Genomic DNA, 18,242 nt, shown 5'->3' on the forward strand with positions numbered 1-18,242 from the left:
TTTAGAGTTTTGGGTACTGTGAAACATGTAAGAAGTTGCTACCATTGCCTTAACTACATAATTGCACACTTCATGGAAAACAGACACCACAATTCATACAAATATGAGCATATACAGGGACATTACAGTAAGCAAAAAAGCAGTATTGCCAGACACTGTTCATAACATAACTGATTATCCTTATGCACAGAAATGATTGCTCGTTTACGCCGTCTTCTTCCCCTATATGTATCATATGATGTGCGTGAACCCTAAGGAAAGTAGTGCAAGAACATATGGGAAGGGTGCTGTACACAAAGATGGAACCTTTTGAATTGTTAGTTCCTCACTGTTAGTGAAGAAAAGCACCTGGCCTACTTATGTCAGTGAACAAAAATGTCATCAGTGATGTCATCAATGAGATTTGTGATGGCATCTTTGATGTCATGGGTGTTAGTCCCTGCAGTGCACACTGGTGGCGTGAGTAATGGTTGCTTAGTTTACCATAACTGGCGAACTTTAATTTTTTTTCGGTTTTACCTGTAACCATAACGTCAGTGTAAAAACGTTTTTCCATTGAATTTTGTTTGTGTTGGTGCAACGTTTTAACCATAACGCCCCTTTAACAACGTTTTTGTTAGTGAAGAAAAAAAAAGTATATATATATATATATATATATATATATATATATATATATATATATATATATATATCGCGCCTTTCGATAAAACGTGTGGCCATTAATGTTTTTATAAAACATGACCGTTGCCAAAAAGAGAAACCGAGGCAATGTGTTTTGCGCATTGACTAGTGGTAGAAGAGGGCTCTTTCAAAAGGCAGATAAGCTGTTGTAAAACATTCACATTTTTGGCTAAAAATAGGGATTATTTGACGCTCTTCCTTTTTTTTAAACGAGGAAGTTGGCATGCAAGCATGGTGTTGGTGGAAAGGTTGCTGGCATGGCTGGTTTCCAGGGTAACTTTTCTCGGGGCGGTGCTGTAGGAGGGAGCATGGAGGGAGGCGGAGGCCCAGAGCTGAGCCGAGCTGCGGAGGCCGGTGGCCGGGCGGGCGCCTTGTCACGCTGGTCTCTGGGGAGGTGGCCGAGCGCTGGCCGTGGCAGCAGCCTGCTCCTCCTCCTCCCTCCTCCCCCTCTTGTCTGAGTGTGTGTGTGTGTCTCGGATAAACACGGCGCATTTGACATGTTTTCTTTCTCTCGTTTTCTTTTTCCAGCTTGGAGCCTACTGCAGAAAAACGACGACTGTTGATTCTCCCCCGGAGAATTATTTTATACTTTTTTGTGCGCGGATAACATTGTGCCTCAATGAACCGTCTGGGCTCTCCGTCGCCCTGCTTTGGGCTCGCCAAATGTGCTCTACCCGTTGGCTCGGCCGCGCTGGTGATTTTGAAATGAAATAATGGCGACACGTTGGACGGCCCCGGCAGCGCCCGAGGGAGATGGCGACCGGAGGACACGGCACCGCCTGGGGTCTGAAGACGAGGTAAGAGCCCGAAGCGCATTTTTTCAAACAGTTTTGTGCAGGTGGGGATGTTTGTGTGCAATGTTAGTCTTCTCCGATCCACCTGAAACCACCCCGACTGGGTTTTTAAAACCATTTGGACTTAACGACCGTGTTATAATATTTTGTTCGGAGACATGCTGCCGCTTCTCCTGCATCCCCCCCCATTCCTCCCCCTTCCCATGGGAATCCACGATAAAGTCCTAGGCGTCCTTCACGGGCATGTCTTCAATGAGTGCTGTCACAGTAGGTGTATTCACTGGGCTCATAGAGCATGTAGTTAAAAAAAAAACTGTGTCCTTTTGGTAGTTATCTAAGCACTTCTTTCACCCGGTGACATGGGCAAATTACTGTTCTGAAATGAACCTGTCCTTCCCCACTCTTCACTTTGTATAAAGGCATGTTACTCTGTTATGAATAATACAAATGCATATTGTGATTTTACCCTCGTTTATCATAACTTGGTTTCGCCATACCTCCTCCGTGTACCGTTACTAGTTACCTCCAGCCCCTCACACCCCCCGCCGGTTAAAAACGTGCATTTAGTACATAGTAGTAGCTTTGGTAAATCCCCACCGCCCATCCAAAAATATTCATGACGCCTCTGTGTAGGCCAATTGAGCCTTATTAATTACCCTCCTCCAGCAGCAGTGGAAATGCCTAGATTTTTTTAAAGGGCCCTTTTTGCTTTCCCGTGCTTGTTGAGGCTCGCAGCCAGCTGGAAGGGCAAAAGCTTCATCTCCTGTCCTGTGTGTTTTTTTTTTTTGAACATTTGATTAAATGGTAAAGGTATTTGTACCGCGCACCGTCACCAACGGAATTGGTCCCCAGGCGCTCTGGCGGATCTGCAAATTATGAGGTGGAATGGGTTAGGGTGAAGAGGGAGTAAGATAGTGAACAGAGTGGTGTTCTGTTGGCAGCTTAAACTCCACCGAGAATGAGTGTTCATATTTCACATACAGCCAGTATGTTCTTTCTGATCTAGTTTTAATCCAGCCTGACATTAAGTGAAACTCGCCATTATTTCTGCCAGTATTCTTACGTTCGAAAAAACAAGGCACAAAAGTATCTGTCAAGATAATATTTAATGATATATCGTGTGCATGTCAAGTTCTGTTTCGGAAATGTTTATATTCAAAGGCTGAGAAAGAGGGCCATGCTGTTTTATAAAGGTGTCACATGTTTCAGTTGAAATGTCTGGTTTACAAGTTAGCAGCAACATAAAACGTGGCAAATGAAAACTTCGTGTTCTTCTAATTTGTGTAATTACACCTGTTTCCACATGCATTTCACTGTTCGACTGAGGGGCAGTTTGTTTGGGAAGTCTGTTTTTTTTTTCATGGTTTACCATTTAAAGTGCACGTGCATCAATCACATCACCCCTCCTTGTTCATTTTACTTATACCCACTTGTAAACGTTTTGTAACGTGGTGATTTTTAAAGAGAATGTCGAACATCGCCATTTAAATATACATAAGTATGGTTCGGAATCTCACGCAGGGAGCCAATTCCCTTGAAACCGCCTTGGTTTGGTATATTGCAAAGCTTAATTATTTGTCAATATCTTTAACAATTATGAAGCAGTTCCTCTGTACGCATTCTGGATTGAGATGTAAATCGATGGAGAAATACTTCTATTTTTGTACATACATTTCCTCTACTTGGTGGGGATTTTGTTGTGCTGGACTTCGAGTTTGCCTATTGTAAATCTGCGGTGTAGCCGTTACGTTTGAAAGAAGTTGAACATGACCTTCACTTGGACTCCATATGAGCGTCATTTAACTGTCCTGTGTTGCCAAGTATTGACATTAAGTTAGGTCCAATTATTTCACTAATAATTTGCATTAGAGGTCCATCTGGGATGAAGATTTTACTGTAGAAGTATCTTACATGACCCAAATATGTCCATGATGCATTGCTTCTTGAAACTTTGGTTGTGTGTACAACTTGCACTAACAGAATATTGAGTGCTTTTCTGTGATGTTAGTAGGCCTATTAAGAACAGATGTTTTAGATCCTTTAGAAGGCTTACTGCTCTCTGGATGCCAACAAATTCTTTTGGGCTAACTTGGGGATGGCTAATCAAATTACTGAATTACTGAATTACTAGAGTGTATAGGTTTTTACAGGAAATATTCAAGATGCTGGATACACACATTTGAATTGTCTTTTTATTTGATCTCAGTAGATGGGATGTATTTTCCATTTGTATTAATTGCATTTTATATATGTGCATGTTGCGTATGATTTTGAATGAAATTGTAACGAAATGGTAATATTTCATATGTTTACATTGTGATTCTATTGTGTGTGGAAAGGTTTATGTATGCAAACCAACTCACTGAATTCCCAGTTTTCTTGGTTGGGATGTTGGGATTATTTTCTTGATTTGGTATTGACCTGCGCAATTTGGATACATATCCATGTTGTAGAACGGAACAAAATCTGTGTGAGAGGGCGGTGCAGGGCGGTCTCAGTACCTGTGTCTCGGACTGGCTTGATCTTCAACGGCAGGTTGCAATTATAATAGACCCAACCAGGGACAGAAACTCGGACTCGTTACAAGTACAATCCAAATAGCTTTCCCTTATCCAGTCCACCACTTGCAGGACAATCTGTGCTGATGGTTACTTGATTGGGTTGGCAGCCGCTTGTCAAGATCTAAAAAAGACAAAAGTCTATATCAGTATGGAATTAACTAGTACCCCCCCGCCGCCCTTCCCCTTCTACTTGGGTCCCTAATGTATGGTACTCGCAGGAAGGAAGTGTGGTGGACCTAGCAGTGAATCAATTTGGAGGAATCTCTGGAATTCAATGGGAAAGGACTCAGACTTTTTATGCAAGGTATTCCTGGCTGTTCCTAATCGTGTAATAAATTTACTTGGAAGTTGTAGAATCAGGCGTTGCTAGTTTTGGTAATCTGTGGTCCGTTGATCGGACACCGTGGAACTGATTTCCATTTCCTTTTATACAGCACCCAAAAGCATCTTGCACTGCTTCTGGGTGTCTGTGGTCGCCGGCTTCGAGTGCGTGCAATTCCGGGCCTGACCCTGTCCCACAACCGCCATCTTGGGTACAGGCGCCAGGCTCTTTGATGCTTTCTGCACTGGAGAAGCTGGGAACCCCATGGTTCTGCCTTGGAGTGGATAGCATGTCAGTGTCTTCCCCACATGGTATTTGGAGACACCGGAGCAGGCATTCTTAGGATACGTTGTTGCTGAGCGTCCGGTAGGGGGTTTAACCGCAGGTCCTCTTCTAAACCTCCCCTCGGGACCAGGCTTGTGGGGATGTATCAGGTGGAAAGCTTGGAGAGGTCAGGTGCATGTACGGAGGAGGAAGGTTCCCAGGTGCGATCTTAGGCCCATACCCGTTTCAGTCTAATAAATAGTACAACCTGTTGCTCTGCCACCAACAATCCACCATTTGTGAAACCTCATATTCGTCATCGGCCTCCACAATCACTGGAGGAGGGTGAGGAAGACTTGTGGGGTGGTGGGGGGGGGGGGTCCCATTTTGTTGATATGGTTACAAAAGCGAAACATGGAATACTGGATGTATTTTGTATGTGGAAGACCGTTTCAATTAAATGGCCACTGAGTTAATTCTAACAATGACATAGGTTCCAATGTACCTGGTTTGAAATTTATTCGAGACTCTGGGTAGCTTTAGTTCCTTGATAGAAAGCCAGGCTTTCTGTCAAATGACGTAGGAGGGTTCTTTCTATGATGAGTAGCATATTCCTTGCCGTGAACTTGGCTTCAGTGAAGATTGTCTTGGATGGTTCAATATTCTGCTTGGATTTCTTTGTAGCCACACATCTGCAGTGTGTGCCGGTGAAGCGACAAGTGTGTACAGTGGAATGACTTTTGGATGACGGCTGGAATATCCAATAAAGAGTGACATCCCTGTGGAGGAGTGTATTTTGTTGTTGTAGGGGAACTCGGCCAGGGAAAGGTAACTTGTTCATTCTTGTTCCTTAGCAATGGAAATCTTGTGTGAGATTCTGATGGATTCTCTCGGTTTGTCCATCACACTGTGGATGTTATGCTGCTGACGGATGTTAATCTACTAGTTAGTGTTTATGCGGTGCCTTCCAGAAATGGGATATGAATTGTGATTCCCGGTCAGAAAGGATTCTCTGGTAACCCATAATGCCTGAAGATGGTAAAGAAGGTGGTACAGGCTAGTTTAGCTACCGAGGGTAATCCAGATATGCATTCAAAGTGACCCATTCTGGTGAATAAGTCTAGTACTGTCCAAATGGTATTGAAGCTGCTGGATTCGGGGATATCTGTAATAAAATGCATGCGGATGGACTGTCCAGTGTATGGCAGAATGGGGAGAGGTTGTGATAAACCTACAGGTTTTTGCCTTAAACATTTGGCCCTGACGTCACATCTTTGAACATATCCTTAAAGTCTTTTTCCATGTCCTTCCAACAGTTAGATCTTTTTACCAGGTCGTAGGTTTTCAGTTGTGCATAATGCCCTGCAAGATGGCTGTCGTGACACCAGGCCAATAACTGCTGCTGTTCTGGCTTGTAGGGAATCCAAAGCTGTTTATCAGGTATATAAGAGACCATTGATGTCAGTCATCCTGCAAGAATTGTAGGATATCGGCTACCTGGTAGGAGTCTCAAATCTTGTGTAAGAACTCGGACGTGGGTTGGGAAAGTGTGAAAATCACTTTTTCTGGTAATCTGAAAGGTAATCCAGTTTGTTCTGGTATTATCGTGTTGAGAAGACTTCTGGATAAGGCATCTGCTTTTGTGTTTTCTCCTGGTTTGAAGGTGATGATGAAATTGAAACTACTAAAGCAGTGTACCAAACAGGATTGTCTTTGATTGGTGCTTTTGGGTGTTTTTAGAAAGCCCCAATTCCTAAGGACTGTGATGGGGGAATAAGGCTCCTTCTAAGTAGTGTCTCCATTGAATAAAGGTTTCTCTGATTACTAACAATTCTTCATTGAATATAGTATAATTGTTTTCTGATGGTGTGAGTTTGCGGTAGTGATAAGCCACCGGGTGCAGATCCTTAGTGGCTTCTTGTCTTTGGGATAGTATGGCACCTACAGCAAAATTGGAGGCGTTGGTCTCGACGATAAAAGGGGCATCGGTTCTTGGTAGACTTGGCACTGGTGCCTTTTGTAAACGCCTCTTTGAAATGTGTGAAGGATGCTTCTGCTTGGGTGTCCCATCAGTATTTTGTTTTTTGATCAGAGGTGTAAGAGCTTGTGTTTGATGGAAATAATTCTTGATGAATCAGCGATAATGAGTTAAACCAAGAAATCTTTGTTCTTCGGAACAGTCTGTCTTGATTTAGGCGTGACCATAAGCTTCTTACCTCCACCTCGTTTGAGGCTGCGAAAAAAGACCCCTGATCATCAGTCATTCATGTCAAAATTCACCATAGGCTGTGTCTTAGCGCTAAAAGACAGGCGTGCATAGGTTCATATGCTTATCAAAATGATTAAACATGCACAGCCAGGAATTGTAAAATTCTTGGGCTCGGAGATACCGCTCCGCCACATTACTCTGAATGATACACTTGACACAGGAGTTATCATGTTAATGCATTTAATATGACCACCTATCCACTGAGGGCTCTTCGAAGATAGGCTTCCATCCTTTCCCAGCCCTGCCGTCAGGCCCACCCCTCCGGCCACACCCCATCTCCACCTCTTTGAACACGACCTCCCACCTAGTACAACTAAACCCCTAGCTCCCTCCAGACACAAACCAGTCGCCTATCCCCACACACCTCACTTGCACCACCCGCCCCCCCACAGTTGCCCCTTATCCACCCCACCACATCTCACGAATAGCTACCACCGCCTGTCTGCTCTTCCTGCTCCCCATCAACCTGCCCTCTCTCCCCTCCAAAGAACACTTGTGTCCCGAACCCCCACTACCACCGCTTGGTCAGCCTCAGCCACCCTGACTGTTCTGACCACACTGACCACACCTTGCATCACAACGACTAACACCTTACTCACTGCCTCTCAATCCAACCGAGCCCTCCCAGCCACGAGCGTTCGGAAAACTGCCACACCAGATGAAGTTACCTGTGTCCTTTTCAATGCCCGCTCCTTGGCGAGAAACAGACACAGCATCTTTGACCTCCTACCCTCTGAGAATTCTGACCTCCTCTTATCACTAAAACTTGGTTCTCTGACGATTTTGCACCAATCACGAGGCTTTCCGCCCAGGCTACTTGCTTATCTCCCCCAACAGACCTTCCAGAGGTGGCGGAGTAGCAAACCTCTACAAATCTCACTCACTGAAAGCCAGCCATGCAATGCGAACTGTGAATCCCTTCTAGTAAAACTCTCTCTGTCAACACTCACCAACAGCTTCCTACTTGTATATAGAGCCCCCCGGATATGACGGACATTTTACCAACAATCTCTGTGACTCACTAGCTAGCTATCATTCAGGTAAACCACCCACACTACTGGGGGACTTCATTACCTGGTTTGATGTGCCAAACAACTCCATAACCCAACCCCTGGTCGACAGTCTAGAAGCACTCAACCTCTCCTGACATACCACAGGTCCAATACTATGGAGGTCATACCCTTGATGCAATATTCAGCTCCTATGACCTTGTCTCTGTATCTAGTCCCAAACCGCTCATCTGGACAGACCACTCTGCCATCTCCTTCTCTATTGTCACTCCACCCTGCCTACACACATGATTACAAATGAGTCCAGGTACTCCCTGATCTAGTTGAAGCCCTGCTACAGTCTCCCAGCACCATTAACCATCAAATCCTTTTACTCCTGGCTTTATGAATCACTACTCCTCCCCCCCCCTCAAGCCCCGCAGCCTCTCCCAAAGGACTGTCCCCCAAAGAGTTCTTGCCCCACCTGAAGACCTTCAAAAGTCAAAATAACTCACTTGAGCAGAAATGGCGAACATCTAAAACCCCTCTCAGCAGATCTATTTATTTTATTTTTAAACCTTTTATTGAATATTTAAAACCATACAAACCAAACTTGCAGTGTATAAAATAGCTGTTCAATTGTGCATTTTCCAAGTCGCGCGCACTGCATCCCTTATCCCACCCCCTGTTACGAGCCTACTTCTGCTAACGTTCTGTTTCTGCCTCTGGCAATGGGGTATCTCTACCCGCGGGATCTGAAGGACCTTGTATTGACCCAAACAATTCTGCTATCAGGAGCCTCCAAGCCATCAGGGTCTCGGTCTCTTCCTCCCCTCCAGCGCTGCTAGTTTCTTGCCATGCCACAGTTTCCTCTTCCGCCCAGTATGGTGGATGCAAATCCATCCACCATACTTCTATTCGTGGTTTATGGCATGTCTTCCACCCCATAGCAATCCTCCTATTCGCAAGCGCATATGCCAGGTCCCTCAGTTTGCTGACATGCCTAAGTTTCCGTGGCCTAGGGAACCGCCCCCCCCCAACATGCAGGCCCACACGGTATCCGCCTTGATCTTAATGCCTTTTTCTGCCATTTTGTGTGCGACCTCACCCCAAAAGCGTGCTCTTACCGGGCATGACCAAAACATATGTACCATGCCCGTCTTTTCCTTATCACATTTAGGGCATGCCTGCCTTCCCACATTTTTAAACTTGGATATTCTGTGAGGTGTCAGATACGCCCTATGTGTAACATACAATTGCAACTGCTTAAGTCTTGCGTTCCTTGACACTTTCTTGCGATACCCCTGGACTCGTACCCACATCCCGTCCTCCATTGGGGCTCCTACTTCCCCTTCTCAGTCTCAATTGCACTATCACCTTCCCTACTATGGCCATAATCATCATCTCATATATTCTGGATATCTCATGTCCCCCTTCCGCTATATCGTATATTGTCTATAGCCACATCTGGTTCTTCATCAAGCACAGGTCAGGCCACCTTCTCTTAATCCTCCGCACCAGTCTATGGTGCGTGATCTACTGGCCAGTGTGTAGCCCAGTTTCCGCCCCCAACTCCTCGGTTTTCATGGTTCCTTCATGCCAAATGTCCCCCAGGGTCGCTATACCGACCGACTCCCAATGGTTCCTCCCCTCCCGCCAGTACAACCAGTGGTACCTGATGGGAGCACGGGCTTGGGTTCCCCATCAAGTGACAGGCCCTGCGCCTCATCTTCCATCCCAATACCATCATCTTCTGATGCCCATCCATCTCTGTTTGGGACAACCACATGATCTCCTTCAGGTAAAATGGGGCACAATCTCGCCTGAACAATCTGGTTTCAGTGGTTTCATCCTCCGAAAGCCCTCTCAGCAGATCTATGTTCTCCTGCCACCGCCGTAATTACAAATCCGATATCCGAAAGGCCTATTAAAATAACCCCCATGCAAACACTCTTTGACTCACCCTCCCTTCAAATCTTTAACACATCTCTAGACAGGACGGCAACCCTTAATATCAAAATGTCTACCCTCACCTCCTGCCCTACACCAGCTCCTCCCAACTCCACTGCCTTGACCACAACATTACCATCTTTTGACTCTTTCAACCCCATCTCGAGAGACAAGTTCCTTGATCTACTATCCTGCAGCAGACCCCTTGGGATCCTCCCCCCCACTTCCCCCCCCCCTTGTCCCCTGTCTGGCCTCTCTTCTGAAAGAAATATTCTCCTCCACATTTTCAGGAGAACAAGCAAAGTCCATAATTGACACCCTCACCTGTGGCATGTTTTCCAAGGCCTTTAAAATAGTGCATGTCAAACCATTTTTGAAAAAGGCATCCCCGTGAGCCCAAGAATTACAGGCCGATTTCCAACAACCGATTCTTGGCGGAACACATTGACCAGCTGCATACTCTCGGCTCAACCGTTTCGTGGTATCCAACAACCTACTCGACCCCCGCTTAATTAGGCTTCAGGCCGCGCCATGGAACAGAAACCACTCGGAACCCGATCTGTGATCTCAAGGTCTCGCCAGACTCTGAGGGTTGTGCAGCACTGTTGCTCCTTGATTTGTCTGCCGCCTTTGACACAGTTAAACATTATATCCTCCTCGACCGACTGCCCTCTCTTGGAATCCGAGGCTTGGCATTCAAATGGATTGCCTCATTCCTCAACAGGAAACAAATCACTTTTTTTCTCCCCTTTTCTCTCAGTAAACCGTGAACACTGGATTACCACAAGGCTCCTGCCTCTCTGATCTCCCTTTCAACCTTTGTCAGACCATTCCTTACATCCAGCCCTGCTGAAATGTAAGTCGCAAGCTCCTGGATTTTCCAAAGGTGGGCCCCCAGGAGTAGTGCGTGGGGAAATAGGCTCACCATGTAGGGCTGGCAGACAATGGTGGACAAAACGTACGTGTTTTTGAGACCCTTGCTAATGACCTCTCACTAATGCCCCTCCACGATTGGCCTGTTGGCTATATCTGGATTTTGTTCTGAGAGTATGGGATTGTTGTGTATGATGGAAAGATTGCAGCAAATGGCACATGTCTTGCATGACAGTAGTAGTAGTTGAACCCAATTTATGGCACCTGTAAAGCCGCAGTTATACCTTGCATCTGCTTCCTTTGCCAAGCCCTCCTATTCTATGAATTCACAGGTGCCTCACATTGATGGCAAACGAATACAATCACAAAGCAGTAGGCTGCCAGTGTCTTGTGCTCACCCAGTGAAGGCTTGCCATTGACCAACGCTTATCGTACAGAAGACATGTCCAGTAACTCATACATGCCTATCAAAGTACCTGCTGGCAACAAGTGACAATGTGGTTTACAAATTGCTGATTACAATTGTGGCTTTGGCACTTGACCAGATTTTTGTAAAATACTCACGGAAGAGTTTACTGCCTAGTGTTGTCCTTCTTCCGGTCAGTCATCTAAACACATACCTCTGACAGGCCACTAGTCTAGGTGTGACACCAGATCTTACCTCATTATAGGAGACATGGTATGCAGGTGCCTAAACATAAGCAATCCCAAAGCCATGGAAACTACTTGCCATGCAAGCTGCAATGTCAAAAAAAGCCCAGATTTATTACCGTCCATCCTACTTAAGCTACAAAACAGGGTGTACCCCATGTTTGAGCTTGTGTCGTTATGCTACACAAGCCCCATATCTGTACTCTAAAGGCATATCAGGACCGATGATGGCATTCAGGGTAAGTGTTCTCCTTTCACATGAGGCCACCGCGCACTTCATGTTCCAGTCTGCACCAGGGCCAACTCAGCCTTTCATCCTTCCAACATTGATAAATTAAGCACTGTTAAGTGGGGCAATAACGACACCTGTGATTACAAAGCTCTCGAGCACTAACAATCTAGCATGAAGCACTGCTTTAGAACATACATTGTTATTAAGAGTAAATGTCGGATCTAAAAACTATGCACTGTGTTTTAGCAGCCGGCATGACATGTATTTTACAAATACCTGTTGGTAGCCTTTGCCGGTGATCAATATCTCTGGCTATCAATAACGCTGTTTTATGCGTCGCCATGTTCTTTCAGTAAAAAAAATCAAATGTGCCTGCCGATATTCTGACTAGTTTTGATATTAAAAAGTCCAAGCTGCATTAGTTCTCATGGTTATGAAAACGCATGTAGACTGTCCTAGTAATGTTTCTTAGGTAGGGCAAGTAGTTTTTGAAAGATTTTTCAAGGCCTAATCTGTCAATCTAGTTTTTGCTTTCTGATCCCATAGATGGCTAATTTAGCATCATGTGTGGCAGAATGATTCAGTTACATTCTTTCCAATCGTATGTGACTAATGTAATTGCCTCTAATCAAGTTGTGACATTGTCAGCTATTGCTGCATGGTAGTGCTTGTGTCACTATGGCCTGGGCCTTAATTCTCTAAGCAAAGGTGCAGTCTACGTAGACGGCAAGAGATGGACTTGACTGTTGCATCCAGTGCTCCAGATAAGATTTTGAGGTGGGAGTTTTTTTACTCCCTATTTTTAAACTTTGAGAGTAAATTTGATTTTTAAGAGAGTAAAAATGACTTTTCTCCTTTGCAAGAGTAAAATGTATGTGGCATCCAGCCGACGTGTGCAGAAACTGTATGGAAATCATTAATATGCAGCAACGTTCTGCATTGTGACAGAATACACCTTTCATTATTTCTCTAAGGTCTGGCCATTTGATCTCTACAGATCACGCACAGATTGCAGCACAGAGTGGTGCCCAACCAGCTGAGCTATGTTATTGGCTAACATCCTTCAGATGTCGGTTAATTGAGTATTGACTGGAGGTATAATAATCACAGTACCTAGATGTTGGACAAACCATTTATGAAGCACTACATAAAGTTGACTATCGATTATCACATGGACAGGTTTTGCTGAGTTTCTATTTCAATTACCAATGAAACTTTCTTTTGTTTGTTTTTGAACAGCGCTTGCACTTCCTGGACAGTCAGGTTTTGGGTGTTTTTAATTGTAGTCTTGAAGATTTGAGAGGCTAGAACACCTGTGATTGTCATTACACCAATCACTCACCCTTGAGCAAAGACTTGACTGCCACTGACCATTTATAGTAATGTACCCCATTGACTGCAAGGTTGAATGGATTTAAACTGGACTGTGCATAGTCCTCTTTTTACATAATGTTTTAGAATTAGATTTTAAATTAGAAATGTAAAAATGATCTGCCTCCGCAGGATTATGCACACAGCATCAGGAGTCTGAAAAATACAATAGTGCAATACTGGTTTGCTTTCACTTGAAAAAAGCATAATTTGTGACAAAATATTGATTCTTAATTGGAACTTAGTTTTCCATTTTATAAAGTATACAATCCTAAAATTCTAGGAAAATAAATATGCACAGTGCTTGAGTATCTACACACAACACAGCAGAAGCTGAATGGAAAGAAACCATTCCTTTTATCACAGTGCAGTTTGTGTTTTTTTTTTTTTTTTTTTAGGCTTCAGAAAAAAAATACACTCCGTTTCAGAAGTGGCTTGCAAATACATCCATGTATATACAAATCAAAAACAATCTTTTGGTTTCTGTCAAGTAACCTGACCTTTGCACTGCCCTCTGCTCTAAACCTGTTTGTAAATGTACACAGGAAAATAATAAAGCTGTCGTATTTACAAGATTTTCATGCGTAAAAAGGACTAGTACGCACTTTATCTGGAGGCCTGGTTACATCCCTACAGCACTTCAGAGAACCACATTTTAACTGGCAGGACGAGAAGAGGTTGGCTAATCGAGCATTCTTTGGCCAGTACTTTGCTTGTGGAGGGGAGAGAATTATGGGTGGCAATCCTGATAAGAAATTGGGTCCTGTTAACAAAAAAGGCTGCCATCTGGGTTCCTGAACGCCACAGCTGACAAAACCCTACATCCCATGCCAACTGACTTGAGAAATGTTAACACCACAGCCAAGATCTTTCAAGCTGTCGCTTTGGTCAAGATTGAAAGAAGATTCCTCTTCCCTGTGTGAAGGATTATGCTCTCGTTTCAGTGAAGTACCAAGTGTTTTTGTGAGTACACATGCATCCTGTCCTGTATCTTAGTCCCTTGAGTTCCTGCAGTTGAAATAGGACCGCGTTTGCCGTAGGATCATGCTCTGCTGTACCCCTGCCTCAATAAAGTCACCCCGCACTTAGAACAGGACTCCCTGGAAACTCCATGACCGGTTTTCAAGAGGTCAGACCCTCAAGATACTGTTTCAGATGCACTTTCACCCTACTTCGAAGGTGGTGATACTGAGACTATTTGCTGGGAAGGAAGTTGTAAAGGTAGCCCCTGCAGCGCAGAAGGTATCCCTGCCCCAGAGGTGCGAAACTGCCAGAGAGTCTTTGGCAAAGACTGCTGGCACGCCGAAAAAGGGAACACTGGCTCAGAACCCGGTTTCAGCCCCTCAGGGTTGCAAAAAAGGGTGAACAAAGAGGCCCCGGACCATCTCTCCTAGGCCGTGGCTCAAGCCATCAAGGTCTCATCCATGGATGACGAGGACCTGTAGTCCCTACACACGGTCCACGAGGACGTGGAAGAGGATGACTACTATGCCAGCTTAGCCGATGGATGTGTGTCTGTACATCCTGTCGACCCTCCACACCTTGGTGTCGGAGATCCAGAAGAGGATGCCACAGGGCCCAGTTCAATTGGTCCCCCAGGCCGCTGATCAGCCACCAGTGAAGAGGAAGCGTAATCTGACGCCCCCATTTTAGCCTCCACATGCGCGTCGGGCCCTCAGCGGACCCACACACGGGTATGGACACTGCCACGACCACTATGGACAACAAGGATATCGTCTCAGCGGGCACTGTCTCCCCAGCCTAGGGCGTCCCCACCAGATGACGTGGTGTCGTTCCTTTCCATGATCGCCAGAGCCTCTGAGCTACTCCTGCTTGTGCCCGAAGAAACCAGGAAGGAGGGTTTCTTGTACCAGAGGCGCAAGGCCAAGAAGACCATCACGGCGGTGCCCCTTCTAGACAATGTGTGGGAAGAGGGCATGGCCCTCATGAAGAACCCTTACATGGCTTTGGCCAAACGGGATAGGCTGGAAAAGAAGTACTGGGTGCCGGAATCCGCATTCTAGTACCAGAGGTCACAACCATCCCCAGATTCGGTGGTATAGGCAGGTGCGAGGAAGCGGTTGGCTAATCTGTCCTCATTGTCTTCAGTCCCTGCGGACAGCGTGGGGAAGAAGATGGACGCCATGGGAAGGAAGGTGATTTACACTGCAGCGTTCACCATCAAGGCGTCCAGTGCACTGGTGAGCCTCGCCAGGTATAACTGGGAGCTGTGGTACAAGCTGGGTCCAATTTGTGGAATTTCACCCTGAGGATAACAAGCTGGAGTCAATTGCTCTCTTCCCACAAGGGGAGGTAGTGTCTGATCACATCAGTGGCGTTGGACGTTACCCGCACGGAGTGCCAGCAAATAGGGAATGGTGTCTGCCTTTGTTGCCAAAGCTGTATGAAGGCCATGAATTTCCACCAGAAGGTCCAAGCGAAGCTGCTGGACATGCCCTTTGACGGGGATAACCTATTTGGGAAAGTAGTCAACGAGTCTCTACAGGCCATCTAGGTGGATATGGAGATGGCCCGTTCCTTGGGCACCGTCCAGCAGCACCTTTCTTCCTTTGAATCCTCCAGAGGAAAGTTGAGCAGGTCTTCCAAAGGTTTCTCCTCTTCGTACCGTCAGCCTTCCAGATCCATGACTCTGGACGCATACAGAGGCCATTCCCAGGCCTACGGAGGCAGAGGACAGTGTCGCCGTTGCCAGCAGCCGGACGCCAGCACCAAACCACGCCTGAACTGACCGGGACATCAGGTCCCCCCTCCCCCATCTGTGCACCCCAGTGGGAGGCCGGCTGGCTAAGTACATCAGCGAGTCGGAAAAGATCACTGACAGATGGGTGCTGGACGCTCTCGCCCAACGTTGGAGTTTGAGCGCAGGTGTCCACGGATCCCTGCGATGGCCTGTCAACAGCAGCACATCCCTCAGCTCCTTGAGGAGATACGGGCCATGCTGCAAACCGGAGTGATAGAGCTGGTTACCCAGTGACTCCGGGGCTCCGGAGTCTATTCCAGATACTTCTTGGTCCAAAAGCAGACCGGGGGCTGGAGGCCCATTGTGTACTTGCGACGTCTGAACAAATACCTCGAGTCCCAAATTCAGGATGGGCATGTTGGAACATGTGCTCAGCCAACTGGAAAAGGAGACTTCTTGATGTTGCTGGACCTAGGGGATGTCTACTTTCACAGGAAACTGCAGAGACAGCACTACCAGTTCAAGGCCCTAACTTTCGGCTTGAAGTCAGCCCCAGACTGTTCGTTAAGTGCCTGGCACCAGTGGCAGCCCTTCTACGCCTACAGGGCCTACACGTAAACCTGTACCTGGACAACTGGCTGATTCGTGTCCGCACACAGGAGCTGGCTCAGACACACTGAGACAACCATCCAGCTACTAATGAATCTGGGATTCTCCGTCAACTATCCAAAGTCCTGCTTCATGCCATTGTAGAACGCGCTGTTCCTAGGCACCACACTCAATACGATGTCTTGCCCGGCGTCTCCTTCCAAGGAAAGGATAGCTGCCATTCTGGAGAAGGTGCAATGGCTGTCTATGTGGATGGCTACGGTGCGAGCCATCCAGTCATTGCTGGGCATGATGTTGTCCTGCGTCTACCTTGTCTGGCTCTGCAGGTTGCCGATGCGGCCCCTCCAGGAATTTCTGGACGCCGATGTATACATGTATGGTGGGGCGTCTGCTCGAACATTGCCTAGGGCACGAGATTCCAGACACCGCCATACCAGGAGGCGGCTACCATGGACACCTCCCTAGAGGGAAGGGGAGCGCACACCGGATGTCTGCATGCCAGAGGCCTGTGGTTCCCAGAGGAGAAAGATCTTCATATCAACATCCTGGAGCTACGGGTGGTGTTCTGGGACCTCAAGTCGTTCCTCCTGTCCCTGAAAGACAAGGTGGTAAGGATCTTCACGGACACCACCACCATCATGTTTTACATCAGGAAACAAGGGTGGCACTCGATGCCCGGCACTCTCCAAGGAGGCACAGGACTTGTGGCATTGGGCCGTCGGACAGGGGATGTGCCTCATCCCTCTTCATCTGGTGCGAGTCTAGAACCCCATCAGACTCCCACAGCAGGAAACTGCGCTCCTGCAACGAGTGGGAGCTTTGTCATGGACCACCTGTTCACCAAGTGGGCAGGCCTCCGTTTTTGCGACGGCGATGAATTCTAAGTTAGCCAGCATGCTCCTCCAGCTTAGGGGCCTTGGGGACGCGTTTCTCCTTTCCGTCCAAAACTCGTTCCTCCCGCTCCCCCTGTTCCTCTCCTGCTACAATCAACACACTTGTCCGTGCAAGATGATACTCATCGCCCAGGCAGATTTGGTATCTGGACCTTCTCAGTCTGGCAGCTCCGCCCCCGGCCAAGCTGCCGGTAGTATCTTCTCACCAGGGAAGGAGGTGCAATCCTGCATCACGACCCAGCATTGATGAACCTCATGGCTTGGCTCCTGCAGCACTAGAGTTTGGTGGATACGAGTTGACTGCAGAGAAATTCTTGCCAAGGCTAGGGCATCATTGACTTTGAAGTGCTACTGTCACACATGGATAGCGCTTTGCAACGTGGTGCCGGTCGTAGATTATCCCGCTGAGGGTCACGGCACTGCAAGTTCTTCCATACTTGCTCTCCTTGGCCAAAGCCAGCCTAGCACACGCTTCCATCAAGTGCATCTGGAGGTCGTCTCCCGCTATATCAGGTCTCCAGGAAGATCGTCACTGTGGTCCCATTGACTCGTTAAGGAGTTAAAGGACTTTTTTAATCTTTCCCACTGGTGAAGGTTTCTGCCCCGGCGTGGGAACTTGACATGGTTCTGACAAGGCTCATGGGGGGTGGGGTGGGGGGCTTCGAGCCTATGCGTCAGGTCCCTCATGTTTCTATCGTGGAAAATGGCTTTCCTTGTGGCCATCACCCTTGCCAGGTGGGTGGGTGAGAACCAGGCCCTATCCTGCAAGCAACTATACGTGACTTTCCACGATTCGAGGGTGATGCTGTGGACGCACCTCTTTCATGCCAAAGGTTCCATCGGAATTCTACCTCAACAAGACTTTGGTGTTACTTTTTTTTATTATTTTTTTTTTTATCGAAACGTTCGTCACTGGCTGATAGGGCCTTGCACTTGCTGGACGTTGCCCGTCCATTAAAGTTCTACGTGACACGCACAGAGTTTTTGGAAGATTTCACAACTGTTTGTGAACTTGGATCCTGTGAACTATGGGGAGGCCTTGTCCAAGGCTTCCATCTCAAGGTGGCTCTTTGGCTGCATCA

The 18,242-nt window shown here is 46.8% G+C and overlaps 1 protein-coding gene across 4 annotated transcripts in view; it reads left to right on the forward strand.

Moving 5' to 3' along the window:
- The first annotated feature begins 1,004 nt into the window (after window positions 1–1,004).
- Window positions 1,005–18,242, forward strand: part of ARHGAP21 (Rho GTPase activating protein 21) — a 1,630,902-nt gene continuing 1,613,664 nt past the window's right edge. For all 4 annotated transcript variants that reach the window (XM_069648161.1, XM_069648162.1, XM_069648163.1 and 1 more), the window contains exon 1: window positions 1,005–1,478. In XM_069648161.1, coding sequence (XP_069504262.1) covers window positions 1,395–1,478 — 84 coding nt within the window. In that variant the 5' untranslated portion in view covers window positions 1,005–1,394. The remainder of the gene's footprint in view (window positions 1,479–18,242) is intronic.

The sequence above is a fragment of the Ambystoma mexicanum genome, chromosome 2q (genome assembly GCF_040938575.1).
Source record: "Ambystoma mexicanum isolate Mex_15411 chromosome 2q, UKY_AmexF1_1, whole genome shotgun sequence".
NCBI lineage: Eukaryota > Metazoa > Chordata > Amphibia > Caudata > Ambystomatidae > Ambystoma > Ambystoma mexicanum.